Source organism: Dreissena polymorpha, chromosome 3, assembly GCF_020536995.1.
Source record: "Dreissena polymorpha isolate Duluth1 chromosome 3, UMN_Dpol_1.0, whole genome shotgun sequence".
NCBI lineage: Eukaryota > Metazoa > Mollusca > Bivalvia > Myida > Dreissenidae > Dreissena > Dreissena polymorpha.
The window spans coordinates 98,654,290-98,680,749 of NC_068357.1; the positions used below are offsets into that span (position 1 = coordinate 98,654,290).

Here is a 26,460-nt window from a genome sequence, read left to right on the forward strand (position 1 = left end):
CAAATCTTTATAATATCGGCCATGGAAAAGTGCAGATCCACCATTGCCGACTACGTCTAGGTTGTAGCACATTAAACTATGAATTTCGACGTAGAAACATCACTAATTGTCCTCTGTGCTCCTGTGGTGCAGAAGTAACGCCATCCAACTACTTATTGCAATTCCCAAATGTTGATGACTTACGCGACTCCTTCCTTTCAAATCTGGCGCGTCCTTTGACGCTAAACAATCTATTATTTGGGGATGACCGGTTATCACCTGAACACAACACACCTATATTTTAGCGTGTCCAAGGCTTCATTGCAGCAACAAAACGCTTCGATGTATAGACGGTAGTTTGGATAAATTCCCCTCCCCCTGATCCCACATACGTGTGTGACAATACGAACTTCCTTCTTTTGTATATATTAATGATTTAGATTTACAAAAGCATCCTTAGCAATTCATTTAGATTTTTTGTCTTGTAACTCCAGCATGGCAGAGAACTAAAACAAGCATCAAATATGCTTGTCTTCTTATCCATGAGAGGTTTAATTACTTCTTGATATGCACATTACTATAATAATGTTTTCTTCCGAACCAATAGATATGTCAAAACTAAATTCTCAAGGAACTCGCTTTTTAGACACTCTAGTTGTCAATGTATCATGCTTACTTAAACTCAATCAAACGTATGTCGCCAAAGTTTAAAGGGTCATTTATGAACAGAATTTAAATTTAATCTGAGCCGTTTGAAGGAGTGTATTTCAGACGTATTTTAGTGATTGGGCCTACGTGATGTAATTGTGTTTGTAAACGTGCACGAGGTATCGAATACTATTATTTTAAATCTGAAATTGCGGTAAACCTCATTGTTTAAAGCTTTGCTATCTTTATGCATTGAGACAGTGATGTTACTTCCGGGTTGATAACAAGCGACGGATTCAACTAACTATATCGGTACATAATAAACGCATATACATCGAAGTCAACGGTTAGCTGCGAGAATATTCACTTCCTGATAAATCATTATTTAAACTCATTCGAGGTTAAACTCATTCACTCTACCGGCTTTCTCAGCATATAATAATATTATTTTTCAGAACAACAACTACTTCACTGTTTGTGAATGTTTCAATTAAAAACGCTCACGCTGTCGTTGACAATACTTGGAATTATAAGTGTCATTTTACTGAAACATTTTGCTGAGGGTAAGTAAATAACTTACTGATAAAAAATAATATATGCAGGGCATTTACAAATATTTGGTATTCATTGCTTCTTTGTTTTTGTTTTCTTCACTATAACTCTGTCATGGAATATTCTTTGTATTGTTTGGTGTATTTTCCATTTTAGTTATAATATGTCTTTAAGTTGTTTACAAACAAAGATATGTATTTTTCTACGCGATTCATTTGTTTATTTACTTTAGTATTATGCCAGGTAGAATTTGACTTAAAATGATGCTCGTTGGTCTTTTTCTTAAAGACCGAGAGCACGTTTAGCGTTGTAAAACTACACGAAACAATACTGAAAGAAGTCCCAAACCAAATCAGAGCCTAAAAAATATAGTGCGCAAATACTGTATTTTTCTAATTGTCGGCTATTTAACATATCTGACTGACAGCCGCGTGGTTTAATTCCTGAAGAATAATAAATCTATTCATTATTGTGAATAATTTGTTTCATGTTTAGTATACTAGATTGTGAGATTGAAACCTTTTCTTGGACGGGTAGTTTCTCTTTACAAATAAAACGTTATGTTCTGTCCGATAAATAACGATAAATCAAACACTCTTATATTAGTTAACGCCTGATTTATCATGTTATGACACATCTCCAGCGAAACAGGTAGATTATTCATGACCGCGAAGGCTGATTGAATGCCACGCAGACAGAAGTAACACGAGAACATTATTTAAATATCAAAATTCGTCTACTTTAAAATAATCTATTTTTACTAGTGCATGCCATGTACATAATTATATCCTAACTGATTGAATCCTTCCCAGTATACCCAGTATTCAATCAATAAACCTTAAGAGCACCAACTAATTGTGGTTCACAGTCCTCAATCAGGTATAGAAACTTACTATTTCTATTATTTGCTTATTAAGCTTTGGTTGACATTACGGTGCAATCGTACAATGTCATTAACGAAACGAACAAAACTAACAAATTCGTTTAAAAAAGATTTACAATCATGATATTTTTTTATTCTGACAAAATATTGAAATATACTGACGTAACAAAAATGACACTTTCGCCATAAATAGCCATTTCAATGTAAAGCGGGTGTGTCAAAAAGTGTCTATAGACGCGTACGGGTTTTAAGTTTGTGCGCTGTAAAGCGAGTATCGCTTGATGTCGACAAAGAGCACAGTTATTGTGGTAAAATTACGAGCCAGCCACATAGAAGTTTCGAATTTGATGCGCGTCTATTAAAGTTCCGGTATTCATGAATAAAGTCTTAATGTTTCACATCTGCGTATGATGGTTTGAATTTACATAAGAAAGAAGAACATAATTTACACACATGTGCAAAACTGCATAATATTGGTGGTAAGTTCGTTTGGATCACGTTTTGAGCACAAGAATATATAATTTATATATTCCACAGGAAAAGTCACATTCATATGAAGAATAATGCTTAATAAATTAAATGTATTTTACACAGTATCACATTGAAATTATCATTTTACCCACTCTTGGTATTGTAGGTATTTTCCATATTTAAGATCGTTAGAGTTAACAGATTCCATAAATTATTAAGATCGCCTCGTCATACAGATAAGTAAGCTGGTTTATGGTAGAGTCGCCCTTAACAAATCCGGATTGAAATATTTTTGTAACTAAGTAGTTTTATACGTGTTTGTGGACACAGCGCTCTATAGGTATTCCGATGCAACTCAATAGGGAAATCGGTCGACAATTTGACGGTTGGGATTGATCTAATGTCTGAAATATTGGCGTGAAATTAGCTAGTTTCCAAGATAAAGGGAACTAAGAGTTTGATACAAGTAATGTTGAAAAAGAATCCTTGTGGGGTGGCCAATTCGTTGCATTCTTTTTAAAAATAGCCTTGGGCTGATAAAGTCCGGGCAACTTGCCTTCGATTGGTTGGTGACAGATTTATAACATCTTTAATATCTTGTTCGGACAGTAGTTTTAAGGTGAGAACGGTACCAGTGAAATTGGGGAGAGAAGGGTGAGAATGGTTTACACTTTCTAAGGTCGATTGTTTGCAGTAGTAGGCGTTCAGTACGGCTGTCATATCCTAATCAGTTACTGCTTCTTTTTATGTGTCAATAGGTGTTGGAATAGGATTTGATGGTTTCTTGCGGAAAAGCGTTTCGCCAGTTTGAGCCATTTCTTTGCCGTGATATTTTCGGAGTTGATTTGATCCATTGTCTTTTTGTGATGATCTGCCTTTGCTTTTGTGATTAAAGAAGTTGTTTGATTTCGTGCATTTCGAAACTTAGTCAATACTGTATGATCATTTGACATTTTAGCGATAAAACATGGACAACGGCCTGTAAATCACGACTATCTTTCTACAAACAGTATCTTTTGTTTTATATATACGTAAAGCTTGTTAAGCCCGTGCATATTGTAAATGTGCACGAATCATAAGGAGATCAACTATGGGCGCTATCCTATGTTTTGTAATCGCTGTCTGTCCGACTGTCATATACACAAGGCGGCGGACAGTCCTAGTTAAAACCCCTTTTCCTTATGAGCGATATGTTCTTTTGAAATGTATAAATTCCTTTCGCCAATAACATTTAAATCACATACATCCCATAAATCAAGACCATGACAACAGACACATACAACGCATATGAAATAAAAGTACAAACATTCAGTTAAACCTTTTTATTTTAACTCGATTGCACCGAAAGCCTAAGTCTTATTTGAAACGCTCTCGAGTCCAATTCCTGGGACTAGAATTAGTACTTGGTGTCATTGGGGTTATACCTAAAGAGATTTAAACAACGCTCCCACTGTGGGGATCGAACCCGCTAGGCGGACACCATATCCACTACGCCAATGCGACTTTTAATGCAACTGCATGTATTTATGACGTGAATGTACATTAAAAAAACAGTGGTATGCGAAACGTCATTTTTAAGATGGGAGTCCTAATATATATTAGTAAAGCCGGCGGAGCACATTTGTTTTCTGACTGTGTATTAGCAGGGGCATATTTCAGACAATAAGTTTTTCTACTGATAAATTCAGAGAGTTGTAACCTTAAACATGTAAAATGTTGAATGATAAACACTTCAACAGATACACCGTCAACCATTTATAACCAACCACACGTATTATAAATGCAATTTCCCGACACAATCACAAACCAGGCTTACAGCCAAAACACAAATTGTAGGAACATATAAATCATTGGACATATAAATTACATGTATTTGGCAAGTTTACACACACTTGCCTAAACAGGATAGTTAATAAATATGTTTCATGCTGCTGTTTACATATTCAACTTCAATAATGTTCCTCAAGGATCATTATCGTAGTAGAGATTTTAAAATATTACACTATTAAGTACTTAAGAGAAATGTTGCAGGTCTGAGTAATGACGGCCGAGTGCACTTGATAGTTATTGGCATTTTTTAAAACCTGTCTATGTTTTTAGAAGTGGGGAATCGAACGACATGTGATTTGGCTATAAAGGAAGTGAAAATAAAGTATTTGTATTATTTGCTTAAAGGTAATTCACGTCGTAAGTAACTGTTTGGTGGTGGTTGTGGTGGTGGTTGTGATGGTGGTGCTGTTGGAAAATAAGTTTATTTTAGAGACAATATATATTTTCAAAGACCAATTAATATAACCCTTATTTATTTTTCCTGATGGATGATGTTTGGTAACAATTGCACATTGCTCGTGAGTTGCACAAGTCATTTGCATGTGTTAATATTCAGAAATGTGCATGCCATCAATTACGATTTTTGTACACTTGGGGCACAAAAGAAAAAGATCAAATTGTGTTTCAAATTTCATTTCTTTGAAGTATATCGATGGTATTGCCATTTTTTTAAGATAGATTTCAACAAAACGAAGTATATTTGGATGTAAAATACCTTTTTTCTTTAACAATTTGATAGTTATTCAAACTCAGATTTTAAGACAAGGCAACAACGTGCTTAATTCAAAACTGAGTTTAACGACTTATCCATGTAGAACGTTACAAAAACTTACTGTAATCTGAAAACCGCAAAGAAATGCTCCTCATTTAGCCATTGACAACTTACCACGGTAGTTAATGTGTCTGAAACAATGGTCAGCAATAGTTGTCACACCATGAACAACCATAGTAGGTAAACCATTGACAACCATTGTTGGTTAACCAAGGTTTACGAAATCCAACCATGTGCAAAAACAGACCCCGAAGCTAACAACATTGTTTACAATGCGCCATATGTAATTCAAAGCTTTTATCACGGTTGTTATTGATTGGCATTAGTACAAATTACCACATCTGATCAACCATGCGTAAGCGGTTGAAGGAACTGGATGGAGGATGTGATCCAGAAGAAGCGGAAGCTGGTTCCCCAGATGAAAGTCGATATTTCAATTTGGTCTTGGAACGTTCAGGGTTTAACGAAAAGTGAAACAAGTGAAGTTATTTTCGTTAATTTAATTAATTCTCATGCTTACTGTCTATTGCACAAAACATGTAATACAAAGTCAAGGGATGCTTCTCTTTATGGTTTTATATCATACAAATCATAGAAAAGCTCAACACCGAAATGCTCATAGATCTAGCGGTGGAATGCTGTTTATTTTAGGAAGCATTTAAACGATTGAATAACTATTGTACGCAATCATTATAATACTATTATTTGGTTAAAATATTTTATTTTAAATAGATGTCAATATTTTTTTATTTGCAGCCTACAAATGGGGTGAATAATCTTCTATGTATTATAAGTTTTTTTTGAAATGTTTGAATTACTAGAAAATGATTGATCACGATTCTTGGAATCGAGTAAAGTATACATAACTGGATCATTTTTTTACTAAGAAAGTGACGCCGATATTCGGCGTCTTCCCCTACCAGAATTTTTCCCCTAAACATACCATTTTCCCTCCAAAAATATAATTTTTCACCAAAATATAATATTTTACCCTCAAAGAAATGTTTTTTTTCTTTTGCGAAGTCGACACTTATCCAATTTGTACCATGTACAACGATCTCGCTCTCTCTCTCTCTCTCCCGACGAACACTCAAATCTGGGAATCCCAGTGATTCTATATATAGCTCTTAAATTACATCATGGAAACTGGGCAACTAATCGTATTAATCATGTGACTATTTTACTGGATTCCGGTCTTGCGCGAGAAGGGTGTTTCGTCAATTAATTACCGGAAAACAGTCGAATTTCATCCGGGTTATTTGAAAGCCAATATATAAACGTTAAAACAGAAAATAGTCTCACAATTGGCGTTCATTCACGAACAAAATAAAACGTTCGGACTCGGAAAATATTAATTGCGTTTACGCATTTTTTAAGAATGAATCATCAAAAACCGTTGAAACCCAGCAGGATTCGGAGGTACATGTAATCAACATCGATTAATACTGTCGGATTATTGTGAAAGTGAAAATAGACAATCGGCAGCTGCAGCACCTTTCCCTTCCAATACTGTAGCAGATCTAGATCGTCAACCCATTCATCATGAAATTGAAATCATAATATTGACATCGTTCCCCGGCCCCAGTTGAAAACATTTCCCATTATTAGATCTACACCTGCAACTTTATTTAGGACTTTGACTTTAATATCATACTTGTTCATGTGTTTAAGAACAAAAAGGTCAGAGACATGCCTCTTTTTCTAAAAAAACCCCCTGAAGTCTGTAGGTGAGTTATAGACATTGAAATGAACAGTTTTTATTTTTTCCCCAAATATGTCTCTTTCGCGCTCGATTTTCCCCTTTTGCCCAGCGTCCAGCGTCTTTCCCTTTTTCTAAAAAAAACCCCTGTGGATATTTAAACAGTAGAGTAGGCAAAACACGTGATTATTTTGTATACGACTATGTTTATACTTTGTACATTATATAGATTATCGCACTGATCAAGTCTCTGTTAGGGCCTTAGTTGATTAATTTATATAATAGTTATGACAGTAAATTGATTGATTTGTGTAAATCAACATGTACACGTGTTGTTAATGGTAGAATATGCGACAGTAGTAAACAAACATTCTAAAGCTTTGTCATTATAAGAAACTTTATAACAAATTAATACGGAAAAATAAGGGGTGTGCATACCGTACAGAAATGACTGTAATTGAAAACTTAAAGTAAACAAATAATACACGAGATGTTTAGTTCAATGGAAGTTTTTTTGGAAAACCTTAGTCACAGTACTTTCAATGGCAATAATACCGAGGCAGAACAATTGTGTTCCAGTGATTATTTTAGTGATGATAATAATGTGTTTCCAGAGTTAGACCAGTCTATTAGTGTTAATGAAGTTATATGTGCGATTAAATAACTCAAGGGAAATAAGTTAGCTGGTGTTGATTTTATATTCAACGAATATTTACTAGAATTTATCGATACAGTTTGTAATCATTTATGTGATATTTTTAATTGTATATTACAATATGGTCTGTTCTCCGAACACTTGACATAGGGAATTATAATCCAATGACACAAAAGCGGCTCTGTAAACGATATTAATAATTACAGAGGAATAATACTTAGTTTATAAGCGCATCGAATGTTTTGTGAAAACAATTGCAGTATTTTGGATTTACGATTCGGATTTCGTAAGGGTTATTCAACCATCGATGCTATATACATATTCATGTCTATTATACAATATATTAATGAAAATAAAAGGCTCTATGTAATATTTGTAGACATGATGAAATGTTTTGATAGTATATATAGACATGCATTGTGGTTAAATCTTGATATAACTGGCATTATAGTTAAATATTGCAAATCGTAAGAGATATGTATGAACACGTTAACTATTGTGTTCAATCATGCTCATCGTATTCTGACTACTTTTGTTTCGGGGTTGGTCTGCGCCAAGGGGAGATAATGTCCCCTTTGCTCTTTTCTCTATTTGTAGATGACCTAGGTATATGTTTAAAACATAATATAGTGCCTGGCTTAACTATAGACAATGTTTACTTATATTTAATTTACTCCTTTTTGCTGATAATATGACCAATTGGGTAAAAATACTAAAGAAGACGAAACCCATTTGGATAATCTTTTATATTGTGATACGTGGGGTCTTAAAGTAAATATTTCAAAGACTAAAATTATGGTTTTCCTTAAGAGCGATCCTTAACGCAAAATGAGACATGGGCATACTATAGCCATAACATCGAAAAAGTTGATAATTTGTATTACAAAGGTACTGTTATAAATAATTCAGGTACTTTCACATTAAACCAAGAACACTAAGTAAGTAAAGCCATTATGGCTCTGAAAACTCTAATGATATAAGTGAAAAATGCATGATCTAAAACCAAAAAATACTTGGTCAGTCATTTGATGCATTTGTTGTTTCGATTTTTAATTATGCCGCCGAAATATGGGGTTTTACGAAGTCTAAAGAAATCAAGTTCTATAAACGTATGCTATAAGTAAGACTCAACAGGTGCAATGCACGTGTGTATGGAGAATTGGGTTGATACCCACTTTACATTAATCGTTTTATAAGAATGTAAACATATTTGTTTAAAATAAGATTGAGTAATATTATTATCTCTTCTGTGTATAATATGAGTGAAATGAGTGTTCAAGAGTGTCTTTAAAGACACATCAATCGGGTCACACATATTAAAAAGTCGTTAACCGATTATGGTTAAGGATATGTTTTAATAAGCTTAGCACGGTGTGTGTTACTTCTTTTATATGTCCGTTTAGAAACTGATTTATAGATACATTTAAACAAGAGTGGTATGGTACATTAAGTACCAGACCTGTATGGGATATGAATAGAATTTTAAACATACAATATTATAAGAACCTTATTTGGATCTGTTACCAAGGATTGTACGCGTTCACTTTGTTAAACTGAGAATTTCTGTAAACCCATTGAGCATCCAAACAGGGAATATAATAATAATCCACGCAATGAAAGATGTTGTTTATGTTACAATAGTAGAGACATTGAAGACGAGTTTCGCTTCGTTTGTATTTGCCCTGTTGTAGTGTTTTTAGACAAAAATACCTTAAACGTTATGTACATGTTTATTCATCTGTGTTGAAGTATCACCAATTACTGATGTCATGTTGTGTAAATATATATCAGATGCAATTCATTGATCACTAACACCATATAATCGGTATCCCTTACACAATCTTTCTGTCATTTAAATACTATATGTTTTGAAATTTTATTATATGCACAATTTCAAAAGTATTGAACTAAATGTATTGGAAATGTGACATACTTACTTATATATTGTATGTATCAAGACCATGTACTATTGTATAAGTCTAAATAAAATGCCTGTTCTGTATATATTAGAATATGATCTAGGAACAAAAAAAACTACAATGGTTTACCTTTAAGTTTGAAATGCAGTCCATGATCATATAAGATTCATTTTGAAATCAGTTTCTAAGTTTAATATTCCTAAACATGAGGTCTTTCACTGGCATAAACGAATAAGTTTTAATTTTATTTTACTATTTCATACTAAGGACCACGAAGAAGCGCCAAAAATTTGCGTATGACAACACCAGCAAATTAATTAATGATTTTAAAGTTTACTTACTTTTTTTTTGATATTTCTAATAGATGTATTTTCGTACTTAAAATTGTTTGTTCATACTGTTTATGTTAGAACATATGTTTAGTAAAAAATAACACTTGATGACTTCAAATATATTGAGCATTTATAACATATTGAGCTGATATTTTGTCCGAAACGTTATTTTACTATATGTCCCAAGAGTACTTATCACGATGACATTTTACCCGAATTATTAAAGCAGAAAAATAAACCATGTATAACTTAATGTTTTCAAAATGAACCAAAACTATGCGTTCTTTTACTTGGTCGAATATTCACAGAAATTCAGTTTGCATTGACTTCATACTTGTAATCAGTGAAATGATTTTACACAACAATTTATGTTAGCTTACGATAAAGGTTATATTAAATAAATATGTTTTGTATGCCATTTTCACGTCTTATATAGATCATTAATGATAAAGATACACTTAACTTTGTCTTATTTAAAGAGTTTGAAAATACTTAAGATATACCGAAGTTAAATTACTTTTGACAAGTGCTCGAACAAACTCTGGCTTGTGATGTCATAAACTATAAATTGTTAAAATATCAAAATTTCCTAATTTGTTTTATTTCAATAATATTTAGAACATAACTTCATGTTAGTCAAGTACCATACATGACAAACTACAAACTGAAATATGAAAAAAAAAAAAAAATTTTGCAGCTAGAAATGTAACAAAATGTGCCTGTATAGTACCAAAAGTTAAATTTGGGGTATACGTTATGAACAGTTTCCTTTTTTTCCCAATGTTTGAATACCAGAGAGTGATTAATTTGAATTAGTTTTTTATTACGATCATTGTTTTGGTTTATTAAGATATCATATTGTTAATTTGTTTAATACAGATTTTTTTATTCATTGTCCATTAAGTTGCACTTAATTAAGTTGTACGTGTATGTGGAACTTGTATATGTATGTTTTAACTCTTCAACGGCGTGTGATGTTTTTACTCCATTGGTCACAAGCTGGCTTCATTAGTTTTTAACATAACCCTATACGGTATTTGACACACCAAATATTTAACCCATGACCATTGCGGTTTCAAATCGTTTTCATTTTTAAGCTCTACTGGCCGAAGGCCTGAAGAGCTTATGTCATGGCGTGGTTTCCGTCGTCCGTGCGTGCGTGCATTAGAATTTTTCTTGTTTACGCGGTTAAGTCCACAGTTTTCATCCGATTCTTTTCGAACTTGTTCAGTGTCTTTATATTAATGAGGACTCGAACCCTATTGAAAATGGATTACATCAGAGTAAAAAGTCCAGAATTATCTCCCTTGAATTTGAGAAAATTGTGAAAGAAGGCTTGTTTACGCAATCAAGTCCACAGTTTTCATCCAATTTCCCAACTTTCACATTGTCTTTATCTAAATAATGAGTCAAACCCTATTGAAAACAAGCAATATCGGAGATATAAGTCCAGAATTATCTCCCCTTGAATTTGAGAAAGAAAATTAAAACTCATTTTTTATGTGATAAAGTCCATAATTTTCATCCAATTTTTGGCAAACTTGCACAGTGTCTTTGTATCAATGAGGGCTCAGACCCTTTTGTAAAAAGAGCAATATCGAAGCAATAAGTCAAGAATGACTTACCCTTGAATATGAGAAAATTTTGAAATCCTTTTGTTTACGCAATTAATTCCACAGTTTTCATCCAATTATTTCCAAAATGTGCACAGTATCTTTATATCAATGAGGACTTGAACCCTATTGAATATGAGCAGTATCGGAGAAATAAGTACACACTAATCTCCCATTGAATTTGAGGAAATTCTCCTTGTTTGCGCGATAGAGTACACAGTTTCCATCTTATTCTTTCCAAACGTGCACAGTGTTTATAGCAGTAGAGCAATTCAGGCCCTCATGGGCCTCTTTTTTACATTTTACTTTGTCACGGTGACCTACATACGCAATTGATTAAACTAATTTGAAAACTTTCGGGTGTGGGCTATGGAATACGTGTGGACGATGTAACACACACAATTAAAAAGCCTTACCCTTTTGTATTAGAGAAACATATTGTAAACGTTTGTTTTCGAGCCCTGGCTGCCGGTATATGCAACAAACCGGAATAATTTGAATAACTTTTGAAAGAGGATCACCTGAGAAGATTCGTTAAAATCTGTTCAGCGGGTTAGGAGCGATGTTTATCTGAATGAAATGTTTACGGACGAATGAATTCAGACACTCTGACAACGCAAAACCCGGCCTTAAAAGCTCCCCCTTTGCTTTGCACGGTTGAGTATAGACGTTATAACAAACTATATATACCTTTACGAATCCCATGTCATACGGTTTCGCCTGTTTCAGCGCAGAATATTCGACTAGTAAATGGATCAAGATCTAACCAGGGTCGTCTCGAGGTCTTCTACAACAACACTTGGGGTACAGTCTGTGATGACAACTTCGACAGTTTGGAAGCAATAGTTGCGTGTCGCATGCTGGGATTTTCTGGGTTTGTAACATTATTATGATGTTGATACCCGACATCTGATGATCTTTAGCTCATCTGAGTCCAACGTATTGATGGTGAGCAATTGCTGTGATTTGCTTTTCGGTTTACCTGTTGCTTATAATGTAGAAAACAAATCTTTAAAGTTTAAAATGTTAAAATTGGAAACATGACGGCTTATAGGTTAGGATTTGTCATGTAACATTGTAAAGTGGTTATCTACCAAGTTTGTTCACATCATGCACCTGGGGTATTATTTGTCCCGCCTAGGATATAACTTGTTTTTCTTATATGAATGAAGTGAAAATTTAAAAATCTTCTATTAAACCGTAAGGCTCAATGGTTTAGTATTTTACATTAATATCATATATTGGTTCTCTATCAATTTCATTAAAATAATAAACCTGGGGTTTTAAATTTGCTTCACATTGGGGCAACTTGTTTTCCTTATATTTGTATATTGTTAACGAAAATAATCTTATCTGAAACCGCTAGGTATGGACATGTAATGTTCAAGTCATTCCCCTGAGGTCGAATTTTCTGGAGACGGGTTAACTCATTTCCCGTGTATTTATATTGGTATAACTTAACCCATATTATTCTCTTAAACATCAAGGTACCGTGGCGTTAAAGTGCTATGTTTACTAGTGTAGCGCTATTTAGAAGTTTGTACAAATAATGAACTCGGGGTCAATATAAGCGCTTTTTTATGGTTAACTCGTTTTCCGTATATTACAAATATGCTCTTCTAAAACAACAAGATCCAAAAGTTTGTAATTGTTGATGAAACATAGTGACGGGTCACCTATAAAGTTTATTTTAATCATGGCTCTAGGGTAAAAAGTACTTCGACGTGGGAATAACTTTTTTGACTTAAATGTAAATAGTGAAAAATCGTTGTGTCTGAAACTGCAAGGTCCAGAGGTTTTGTATATGTTTGTTCGAATAATGCTAAATGAGTCGAATACGCCCCGCTCTTCTGGTAATTTATATTACTTATATGTATGGAAAGAACCTTTATTTTTTTTTATCTGAAACCGCCTTGGCCTGGAATCTCGTTTTTTGTTATGTGACCTTGTTGAGCGGTATTCCACAGAGTTTCTTAACATCAAGCCTTTTGGGTCATGGCGACAAAAACATGTCGAGCCATGGCATCGAAGATAAGCAGTGTGTGTAAATGCTTAAGGATATCTATGATGTATGTGTAATGTAAAAATGCTGGATGCCACTGTTTATTTGCAACGTTTCTTCGTAATTAGGTCAAAGGTAAACTAAGTGCATCTTTAATGTCTCCAAGTTGAAGTGCCACGTTATCTTAAATGATTGAATTTCATTTTTCAAAATACAACATATGCATTGTTCTACATCTAATTGTCGTATTGTGAATACGCCCAAAGTATACTACATTCATATACATATGTTTCTTAGAAAACATTTTAAATTAGGCTAATTAAAAAAAGAAAATTTATGAACGAAATTTATTCAGCAGCTTCCTTTTGTGTAATCAAAGATCTAGATTAAAAAATAATAATGAAAGATCAACTTTCTATCTAATAAACAACGAAATATGTTTTAATTATAAAAACCCACATATCAAAATAGGTGGGTACATTTCTCCAGTAAACATTATTTGAGGTATATAAGTATTATAGTTAGAAGTTCAGCCTCTAAAGACTAAACATATTTCAACATGGAATTCATATACGGAGATTTGAACAACTGCATCAACACAGCACAAAAACTAACTTTTGTGGGATTCAAATATAAGCAAACTGAAACTTTTGCAGGATCAGATAAAGATCATTCTTAGTACCATTCTACGACGTCTTTTTTCTAAGGCACGTTTCATTCAATAAGACACAAAACAAACACACATGGCGACAACAAGAACCAAAACATAAAACTGATGTCATCGATTTGGAAAAGGGAATACGTTTCAATTTATTTGAAATGTCAATAATGGTCAATGGTAAGGTTTTAACGGTATCTACATGAAAGAAAAACACATCGTCCACCAAATACAATAAACGGCTATGAACATATATAAACAATTCAGTAAAGTATATATTTTTATGTGGAATAAAGTTTCATCGAATAGTATAATTCCGATTTGATGGTCGGAACATTATTTAACAAATATATTGAATACTTTTAAATGTAGAAGCCCAACTGTTGTATTTTGTATAGCATTTAGAACGTAGAGAGTAGTGGGGAACATTCATACGTTATATCTTAGGTATATTATTCGAATTCGAATTAGTTAACAAGAGAGTTTTATGTTCTCCTCTAAATCGTCCATAAATTAGGTGCGTAGCCTCGTTTAGACACAAACTAGTGCCTTCACCTATTGTAAACCAGAAGGACATACACTTATGAAACAAGGCGTTGTTTTCCAATTACTTAAATAAGGATTTCTATCATTTTATAAAAGCTTCCCATAACAATTAATGTCGATTGCCTTAAAACTAAAAAAGTAGGCCTTATTAAAACAACCGTTTCACAGATTATGAAAACGACAAACATTAAATAGTGTGTCAATTCCATGACAACAAAATATCTGTAAACGAAACTGACTGACATGTCATCGTTGACAACTTTTTAATTTTCCAAACTCCTTGGTTTAGAAAAAGTTTCAAACTCCTAGGTTTAGTCAATTTAACGAAGTCTTTTAGGAAATGTCATAAGCGTCAAAATACTATTTTCATCTATTAATATTTGTGTTGTTGTATTGAAATAAAACAAACAAATTTATTTAATTAAAAGATTTTAAAGTCCCAAATATAACTTACAATAAGTCCGATGGTACAAGCTTTGATAAGTATAATTGACATTTGGTTCTCGGTTTGAACATCCGCCTCTCATGCAGGGGAGCTGGGGTCAATGCACGTACATGCTCATTTGTTTTTTTTTCCAATTATATTTTACTATGTTTAATACATTAAAACACAGTTCAAGTAATATAGATAACAATGAATACAAAATATTAATATTATCAGTAAAATATTGATACACTTGTGTTAAATTACTTATAGGAATACAACTTGGCTTTGTTACATAACAATTATTCAATAACATACTAACACTATTTATAGGGTTTTCCCCAAAAGTCGTGTTTAGTCCTTGTAACATTAGTATTATAATTATGCTTTTAAGCGATGATTAATTGATTGCGTTTGATATGAATATTGTTTTCATGAGTTTTCACACTATTTTTCGTAATTCCTTTATATGGGTACCCTAGCAGTTTGAAACCTGGTTTGGCTGAATCCCTGATCCATGATACAGTTATATACTCATTCACATAAATATAATACCTTCCTTAAGCCAATTCGTAATATATATTGTGTCCTAAATGAAAGTACATTAAAAAAAGACATTGCTATGTTCGCAATTATTTTCATAGCATGTAACTAAATGTTAGTACCAAGTACTTAAAAAAATAAATGGTTATTTTCTTAGCTTTATTCTTTTTGTTAACATATAAGAATGTTCTTAAAACAGACATATGCATTACAATGGAGATGTGTACAAAGTGCACCTTATTGATATTTCACCTAAAACTCGGCCGTAACATTTGTTTTTGCCCGTGCCATCAAGCAGAAGCATACACGAAAGTGTGGTTCAGTTGCGCAATTATTATATATAAGCATTTCGTCTATGTGGCTTGGTTTATATTATGTTACATTATGCATAATGCCCAGGAGTTTCAAAGTCCTCGCAAATGTGGTCTCTAATGTCTTGACATGTAGAGTGTGAACTTTTTAACAATCAATTATTCTTAAAGCCCATGACCTGTAGATTTGGTATACAAAAGTAACATTATATGATGATCCTCAACCATTTTCTTTCTTAAATCATGCCCCTAGAGTCAAATTGTGCCCGCCCTAGGATAGCCTGATATCCTTATGTGTAAAAATTGAATTAAGAAAATATTTTCAGAAACCGCAATGCCAAGAAGATAAGTATACATCATTGTCTTTGACCACGTTTGTTTCAATCATGCCCTTAAGGTCGAAATAAGCATGAGGTGAATGATATTTGTAGTTGTCCAATACAAGTTTATTCAAGTCATCTTGCCGGGATCATAACAGGTCAATGCCCATGTTCGCTGAGAAATTCATATAGAAAAAAATGACGGTTAAAATCGTCATGATTTGGTTGGTGTGGTAATATTTTTATTGAAAATTTAAAATTGAAAACATTGAATAACGACTTGTAGTACAATATCACTTGTATTCTTTGTATAGTACTTGCTTATGTTGTCATAAGAGAACATTACACGCTAAACATATTATAATTATGTTTCCTGATAGTAGATTATGTCATGAACTCTCCCCATCTAACTGATTATGATGAATGAAATTATATAACAGTGCTCAATATAATATTACGCCTATACAGTTTATAAGCGAATAAAATGTTATGAACTGAGAGCAAATCTTAAAAATAACATCCTTATAACAACTGTCAACAACGAACGGAATGGCCCCAACACAAATGTTTTTATTAATAGCCCGCCCCCTATCATCGTACAATCAGTAAGTCTTCTGGTTGACAAAACATTGATTATCTGAATATGTAGTGGTTTTAGTTTCCATAACATGGGTTTTACAATTGGGAGAAGAATTGACTTGATGATTGAATTATTGATTCAGACTGCAGGATATGCCAATAGTGAATGTCTTTCTTTTCTATAACTTTTACCGAAAACATTACATTCAGTTAATTGACCATCGTATCAATCAATTACTGTCTTGACCAATTACATGCGTTTTGACGTTCACGATTTTGTTCGTTAGTCTGTATATATATACATTTGATTGAGATTTTAGACGCGCTGTGATTATTTCTGGGGATAGTGATCAGCGTCGGCTGGTCCTGAATACGGTAAAACTCTCAATGCTTTACATGGACTGTTTCAGGACGGTGATTCCGGTTTTTATTCTGACATGTCTATAAATATTTTTCTGTGATAAGAGTGGATACGAACACGAATGGCTCTCTGGGTAGACTTTATGTCGTTATATTGTATGGTTAATTATATAAGTAGAAGTAAACAAACTCGTATCGCTGCGCAATACAATCAAGTATTAGAAAACCCATCGGCAAAAATAGGAAAGACGTGGCTTCACATTTTCATATAATGATGATTAAAACCAGGTTTGAAGCATATTTTCAATAACATACAGGTTGGCTTATAACATGTTCATGATCTAGTCTTTCAGGTTCACTTCTTCGAGATTCTTATTTTAATGATTGCTCCCTTGGCAGGTACCCGTTAAAGTATGCAGTACAAGATAAGGCCGCTTTTGGACAGGGTAACGGTCCAATATGGCTGGATGAATTGATGTGCACTGGTAATGAGTCGAGTTTGTTCAACTGCCGGGCAAATGCATGGGGCGTTCACGACTGTGGTCATACCAAAGATGTCGGAGTGGATTGTGACTTTAGTGAGCATTCTGCACTATATTATTATTATTATTATTATTATTATTATTATTATTATTATTATTATTATTATTATTATTATTATGTGTTCTTTATCAATCACAAGCACGATTTAATCATCATTTCATTGAATTAATTGAAACCTGTAACTTATGTTAGAACACTTACTATACACCTTCAACGGCTTATTGCTTCAACGGCTTATTGTATTTATGCACTTACAGAGTAAGAATTGACTAGTTAATGTAGCCAAAATAAAGAAATTCACAAAGAAAAAGTAACGGACATTTATTGATTAGATGTTAACTGTAATTACATGTTAACTGACAACAGCACCATACTTTCACAATTCTGCTTTGTGGCTGATTTTTATAGTTTAGTTCCACTTTAACCAAACTGATTTCTATCCATCACAAATTATATTTATACGTTAGATAAGTGTATGATTGCCATTCCAAGACAAATCCTGCCCAAATATTATGTGTGTATTTATTTGTTTCATTATCGTGTATTTCAGTTTTAATTTATTGGTGGCCCGATATAGATATGCCTCATATTTATATTTTTCAAACAAAAAGATGATAACACCATTAATAAAACGATAATACTAATGCTAGATTCGAAATTTCCAGTTAAATATTTGAGCGATAATAAACAAGTACAGGATATGAAAGTTTTTATTTAATTTTGCTCGTATATTTATTAAATTTAAAAACCCTGAGACGAGTGCCTACATTTTTATGATGTAGTATGTACCAGTGATTGGACATGTGTCGAGTGTGAAAGATATGCACATAGTATTTTAGCCTTCATAGTATTAGTTGTACGATGGTCTTAAATTTTAAGCCAAAAACAAACAAAAATACACTGACTATAACACCACACGTAACTTAATCGTTCTTGTGCTTTTGGTCATTTTTCATTTAAATCACCGGCGTATAATTGGATTCTTAAATTATGACAATTAAAACGATATAATCATTTTTGCCTTGTTTCTCATGTTTTCAATACATAATTATATTAATATTACCTAAATTTTGAGCGGTTAATGTGTTATTATGTATTACTTATCTTCTACAACAAAAATGTGTCAGATCAAGATAGTAAAGCCTATGCAATACAGTCATTCATGGGTGGAGGGGGGGGCTGATTAGTATCCTGAGTAGTAAAGAATCGTATCATAAATCAAATTTACATAATTGTGTTTCTCAAATGAAGAGAACTGAAATTAAATCATGTGTAAACCGTCTCACAAAGTTACAAGGTTTCCCAAATCCGTAAAATTGGAGCATATTTATCAATGTCTCCTATGCTAATCTATATCCCATAGCTCTGTTGTTAACTACCGTGTTATTATTGCAAAAATGGAAATATCCGTTTACCTCGGATTTTAGACATGCAGTTGATTACATATGTCTTATAAAAACGGAAAATACTGCAAGTTCGTCACAAATACGGCAACCAAATTCGGGTAACGTCGGATAGTGTAGAAAACTTTCGGAAAGTACTGGCTCCAGCTGTTCAAACTTCAGGAAACAGTATCAAAAGGTTGCAATTATAACAAGAATTGCACGATGTTTTTTTAAGACGCGTACTTTGCATACAATTTTTCGTCAGCATTAAGGGGGTTATCCGTTCAATTGACTATAAAACCTTACAAAAATCAATCTACAACCGCTTCTGTCCGCAATGTACCGATATCCGAACTTTTCATGCATTGAACCGCCGGTTTTCGTTATTTTGACAGTTAGCAACTGTCGCAGTGCAATATTTCGGTGTTTGAGTTTTACAGTAAGAACTGTCGATCGATAACTTGTCCCTTTGACAGTCAATTCAAAAGCAAAGTCAGGTGTTTTTGGTAATTTTCATTTGCATTATGCGTATTTTTTATCAAACATATGTTTGTTTGGTGGAAATGATTGTGTTCCACTGGCAAAAAAAGATCAGAATCCACCATTTGAGTATTTACTACTGCTCTTGTCAGTAATATTACCCTTGCGATTCCCTTTGCGATATCATTTTAATTCGATTCCCCTATTTCAGGTATGAATGTTCGATTAGTAAATGGATCCAGGCCTAGTCAGGGGCGTCTCGAGGTTTTCTACAACAACTTATGGGGTACAGTCTGTGATGACTCGTTTAACAGTTTTGCAGCAAAAGTTGCGTGTCGCATGTTAGGATTCGACGGGTGTGTAACATAATTATAGAGTATTAATTCGTCATCTTATGATTTTTTTTTGCGCGTCTAAGCATTAATTTTTCATGGTGAGTTATTATGTTGGTAGGTTATCCGGTATGCGTCGTCGTGTGTTGGGAGTAGTTGTTAAAATCGTTTCGGTAGATGGCTATAAATTTGTGTCTACTGGTTCATCCTCTCTCTGTGATTGCAATAAGCACGAGAAAGCAAGTCACTCACATGTTTTAATCCGGCTTGCTACAAAATTCAGCTACATAGATTCCGGTTTGTAATACTTTTAACAAATGTAAGCCTTCTTTATCGACTTTCTTATCTCCATCACTTCTGTCTCCGTAGCAACCTGTTCGCACCCACAGCCTGGGGCTCGGCCTATTATGGACAGGGAACCGGCAAAATATGGCTAGATGGTGTGACGTGCAACGGTTACGAGTCGAGATTGTCCCACTGCCGGGCCAATAACTGGGGCGTGCACGACTGTGGTCATAGCGAAGATGTCGGAGTGGATTGTAGTGAGCTTTTTTAATATATTATTAATATTTTTTATTTAATCAGCACAGAAATGATGAATTTCTGTCCTTGAATCAATTGATACTACTCTTAATGGGTTTCAATTTTTAAGTTAGCTCTAAAATGCCTTTGTATCAGTACATGCATAAAAATATTATGCATTAGTGTATAAAGTCAAAATTGTTCCCAGAACAGGACAAGACAGTTAAATAATTGGATGAAAACGTACATCAGCACTGCACTTAAAAAGTATTCCTTGTAGCTGATATTTTATATGTTCTAGTACTTTTCTCAACTTGTTTCCTGTCCACCACCAATAACCTTATGATCTTTAAAAAAAGAAATACTCGAGAGCCTTTCTAATTATCATTATTGTTACGCGAACATGTAAATAGGCCAATAAAGATGCTAGCTTGTGTCGATGAAACTTTATATGGTCATACAGTTTGTATCGTATATAATCTTTACACACACACTCACATAACATGCTCGGCATGAATAAAATAACGACTATTTTTATTCTAAGATATATTACTAAATAAATAAGGCACATAACCGTTTTGACTCAATTAAGTCGAACTGATTTAATTGCGTCATGTTGTGTTCCATTAAAACAGTGTAAATGTTAATTAAACATTTACTATAAATAAACAGTTTACCATTGATTTATATGTATATCCTAGTTTCTCATGCAATTTTCTTTGTTCAAAATGTATATTGTAAATCTCCCTATTTTGGTTATTTATTTGCCTCAGTTTGAGCTACCAATGTAAAATATGGATAAAAGTCATTAAATGAACGACGTATTCGCCCATAAATATATACCCATATCTGTGAGTCTATTACATTATTGAAACATTCCAGCTAAAAAATGAGTTTTTATATGACCTTATAGATATTGACATATGAGCCGCGTCATTCTAAAAATGGCTGTTTGCACTATGCGACAAGCGCAGCTCCAGAAGCTATGTTATCCGCTGTTAAGTCACGCACGATCGATTTCGTGATCTCGTTGTTGGACAGGGTAGCTCCTGACCAGACTTCGCGGATACGCTTGTCTGAAGCTAATCTGGCCGCATATGGCATAATACCCATATTCGCATGACGCGGGTCATAATGTTTAGTCTGTATATGTGACGCGATAACAACACAAATTAATTTCATAGGCTCTTAAATGTGTCAAGGGTGAATAAGGAAGACATTTTGATTAACCAATTTAGAAAGTTATTATAATATGTCGTTTTACTTTCGTAAATCATAAACAACTGTTGCAATACGAGTTTAAATCTAGTATATGAAGGTTATCGTTCAGGCTCATCTTCTGGTTATATGAGTTCTTATGTTAACGAAAATTGCTACAAATTATCATCCAAAAATAATCAAAATGACATTACCTGTATTGACAGCACACTGTGTGAGTTTATGACCTCCGTAATGTTGACGAATATACTACTAGTAAATCCTCAGGATACACTTCGTCCATCCATGTACAGGAGTTCTAAGTTCTTGAAATGTCTAACTTTTTCAATGTTAACATTCATTATGTGATATCTTTGTGTTTCAAATATTCCATTTTAGTTGCAAATTAAATACAAACGTTAATTGTAGTTTTGTTTAAACGCGTATATAAAAAAGCTATGAAATAAGTGTCTTAACAAAAACATTTCTGACAAGAAAAGCATCGCGTTCTTCGCGGCAGTTTTAATTTTTTAAGTGCAGGGGAAAAACATTACATGTATGTTTGTATACATTTTTTGAAACTTGAATTTAAGAATTCACAAGTTGAGAATTGAGTGAAGAATTCGCGCATCCGTTGTGAACGTTATTTTTTAGACGTTATTCAATAACATAAATGGTGAAAGTTTTGACAGGATGTGATAAACTGTTATCTTCTAATTGAGCAACCCCAAATAGACGTGGACCCTTTCGTCGCCGAAGTTATAACAGAGCTGAAAGAGTGGTGGCCACAACTCGTTATGGTACATGGAAAACCCAGACATCCAAAAAGCAAGTTTTCTGTTGTAAGATCCAACAGTGATATTAAAGCATCCTTGTAGCGTGAATGAGCGAAACAATACTCGAGATCGGACTGTCGTGCCCAAGTTTACCCACCAGCAGAGATATTGTTCCCATCATGAGTGAATTAACCAAACCTTATTCAAGGCTCTCTTCGGCGAGGACTCAAAGATTGGACTTACATTGTCCAGCCTGCCAGCTGATATCCTTGAAGATGATTTAATTGCGCTTTGTCATCCGTCAACTGATACCAACCGTCCTGTTCAAATGCCGTTTATATAAGATATTCCAGGACCCAATTTATATACATAGAAATACTATAACACTTCGTCAAGCTGTAAGGAAGACATATTGAGGTGGTCAAGGATTATTTAATTGCGACTTTAGTCAAAGGTGTACACTTTTCTGATTAATGTTTACATTTTAGGCGAATTTATTTTATGAAGCAGTCAACAATTGTGAATAAGCTGAAGTCGTTTAAAAAATCATGAAATAACTGAATGCATTTTAGTCATTTCGTGAAATAACTGAAGAAATCAGGAATTTTATGAAGTCCCTTAGTGAAACAATCATTTCAAGAAAGTCCTGAATCATTTAGGAATTTCGTGAAATTCAGCGTGTCACAGATTTACAGTAACATCTCTCAAACAAAATTGAATCGTGCGATGTTTTAAAAGATTGTTGAAATATTTTTTTTGGAAATGTTTGCCGCTTACGTTGAAAATTGACAGAGATTTAATCATAAACCGATGGTCTGTTCGAGTTGTGGGATTTACTTTAATGACACAGTATAGAACAGGTATACGAAGTCGTTTTTTTCTAGAAATATTTATTTTTTTTCATATAAAAATTATAAATGTACTTAATTACATCCTTAATATCTAGACCATCGAAAAAGAGTCATTTGAGGGGGAAAAAATCGTTTGTTAAAAAAGAGAATAGCAATTAAGTTATCCTTTTGGATAAAGCAAACATTTAATTAGACAACAAGTTGAGTTTCATTCTAAAAAAATCAATAAAATGAGTATCGCTTAATGAATTATGTTGCAGAAACAGAAATGTTTAATGTTTGAGTTTCTTGTATATCAAGAACCTTATTATAACACGGTCAAGGAGTCAATTGTTGAGTATTTTTCTTCTTATGAACTTGATTCTTATTTGCCATGATCAAATTAGTATCTGTTTTATTTTACTTCCATATTCTTATGTGGCAGTTTAAAAAGATTCGTTAATAGTTAGTTGATCAGTATCAATTACCACGTACAGCTTTTATAATAACGTTTAACGTGTTTAACATTTATTAATGCCAAAAATTGTGTTTTCAGTGATATGTTAAAGGTATTGACAATGAAGATTTCGTAATCATTTGTCATGTTTCAATTTACTATGATGTAATTTTAATAAAACATAAAACCTTGTTTTGCTTTTATTCGGGGGAACAATGCTACATGTTAGAATGAAAAGCCAAATAAATCTGAATATTTTAGTATTTATATTCATTATATTGTTTGGTTGTAGTTTTACATTTACAAATTTGCTATACGTTGCAACGCCCACTTTAAGGATTGAATATTCGTGTAGGTGACTCAAAAACTATTGAATTGATTCGCTTTAAGTCAGTCATGTTTAAAATTATTGTTTTTAGGACGTGAAATAACTGAAAACATAAATCCTTACATCCAGTACCATAAGTAACAGATCTCCATAGTATAAATTGATACAAAGTGGTCAATTTAGTGACATATAGAATGCAGTTGTGACCAAGAACTCGTATGCCAATTTATGTTCTTGTATAGATTTATATTTAATTCATTTCTACCATAATGGTCACATGAGGCCTGCATGATTCTGTCACTTACATCCAAACTTAAAACTATCCATTGCGTCGGTAGTGTTTATCTCAGTAATATATACTTTAATGATTGCATGTTACCTGTTCGATTTCCCTTGCGATTTCCACCTGGTAATGAGTTTGTTTTATTCTGTATCAGCCCCATATATTCGACTGGTAAACGGATCCAGACATAGCCAGGGGCGTCTTGAGGTCTTCCACAACAACACATGGGGCACTGTCTGTGATGACGCCTTCGACGGATTGGATGCAACAGTTGTTTGTCGCATGCTGGGATTCTCTGGGTTTGTACTATTATTATGGATTTTATATCCGTCATCTGTGCATCAAACAATAACTCATCATAAAGCAATGGGCAGATGCTCATGAAACTTCAAATTGAACGATAATTTGCTGACCCACTTAAAATCGTTCAAATCGATTAGCTATCATGTTGGTTTAAATATCGGTCAAAATGATAGAAACGAAATTTAAATTTTGAAACCCCTAAGGCCCCTGAATTTTGTATTTGCTATTTTACTTTGTATTGAAGTTTCCTATTAATTTTATTAACATCATGTCCATAGGGTAAAAATTTGCCCGGCCTTTGGGATTTGTTGTTGTCATTATGTGTGTACACTGGAAATTAAAAACAAATCTTCGTTGAAACTGCAAGAAATTTTGTATTCGGTATGCAATGTAATTTGGTGGTAATCTATCATGTTCGATCAAATCATAATTCTGGAGGACAAACTTGGCTTAAGCTTAAGCTTAATATATTTTTAGTTAAAATAGTATAGTATTTCTCTATCAAATTTGTTTAAATAAACAATGAGCTGCCCTAGGAGTAAATCATCAACTTAAACATCAATGCCAAGCAAGAGGCTTAGAAAATGCATTTTTAAATTTTATATCACATCTCCAACAAATTTGATCAAATCATTCTCCTGGTGTGGATATAAGCCCGTCCCTATTGTTAACATGTTTATAATATTCATATAGTAAAAACATACGTCCAAAAGCTTCTTGTTCTCTTTTTGTTTATGAAACATTGCAACGAGTTGTATGAAAAGTGTCTTCAAATCATGCCCCTTGGTTCTTAATGTACCGCCCTGGTAATGACGTATTTTCAGTATTTGTTATTTGAGAAAGCGTTTAAAAAGGTATGCTATTGTAATATAGCATTATATAGTTGTCTTCTTTAAAGTAACTTCAAATTATACTCATTTGATCAAAATTGGCCCCCGGTAAGCCTCAGTTGGTAATGTAAAATTTATGTTGAAACCTCCAGACCCAACGTCATGATGCTTGTTATGTAATATTGTATACCGGTTTTCCAACAAGTTTATATAATATTGCGTCTGGGGTTAAAGTAAGCCTCGGCCTTAAGTATGCCTCGCTTCTTTTTGTTACGGTCAAAGGTAAACTTAGTACATTTCTCAGGTTTCAACTTTGACTTGATAATATTTCTTTAAAAGTTCTAGGAATTAGGAAATAAAAAAATATCAAAATAAAACTATGTACTGTTCTTCTTTGTATTATGCGTGAATTAAAAAGTCATTAAAGGACGAAAGGTCATTCTTCTGTTTTTATTTATAAAATACAAAGTTGTTAAAGATACAGATGAAACAGCAACTGAATATCAGATAACTTACATTTGTGTAATTATAAAAGTACACTAAACTCTGCTCAAAACGGGCGATGTAAATTCTCACGTGAACTCAAAATATTTCTTCTGTTTCTACATTATTTGTCTTAAATGTGTAAACATGCCCATTAAAGGTTGTTGCGCCAGTTTTATATATCGATGTTATTGCAACTCTATCGCCGGTAAAAATCTATTATTCGGATATTAAGATGTTAAAGTTCTTGTGTTAATGTATATTTCAGAACTTTGTTATCTGTAATAATACAGTTTTATTTTGAAAAAATGAGGATATATATATATATATATATATATATATATATATATATATAACGATTTTGTTAAATATTTACTTTTATCGTTTCCGTAGCAATATTGATAGGAAAATGCAAAACAGCCTAGACAAAATATGGATTGTGTACTTTAAAATGAACACATTATATAGTAAACACAATTCGGTTGTGTAGGAATGGCGTGATTGTTGTTGTAAATCTTGCAGTTACATAATTGTAATTGTTATGTGCATTTTTGGAACACGTTCTCAAATCGTCAAAATCTTTAATATTTTTCACACTGTGTAACAATTTCCTGA

At 33.2% G+C, this 26,460-nt stretch overlaps 1 protein-coding gene across 1 annotated transcript in view; it reads left to right on the top strand.

Annotated features, from left to right (window-relative positions):
* The first annotated feature begins 950 nt into the window (after nucleotides 1–950).
* The window catches only part of LOC127875476 (uncharacterized), a 47,624-nt gene continuing 22,114 nt past the window's right edge, over nucleotides 951–26,460 (top strand). The window contains exons 1-6 of the mRNA XM_052420552.1: nucleotides 951–1,190; nucleotides 12,083–12,227; nucleotides 17,496–17,674; nucleotides 19,716–19,860; nucleotides 20,206–20,378; nucleotides 24,384–24,528. Coding sequence (XP_052276512.1) covers nucleotides 1,109–1,190; nucleotides 12,083–12,227; nucleotides 17,496–17,674; nucleotides 19,716–19,860; nucleotides 20,206–20,378; nucleotides 24,384–24,528 — 869 coding nt within the window. The 5' untranslated portion in view covers nucleotides 951–1,108. The remainder of the gene's footprint in view (nucleotides 1,191–12,082; nucleotides 12,228–17,495; nucleotides 17,675–19,715; nucleotides 19,861–20,205; nucleotides 20,379–24,383; nucleotides 24,529–26,460) is intronic.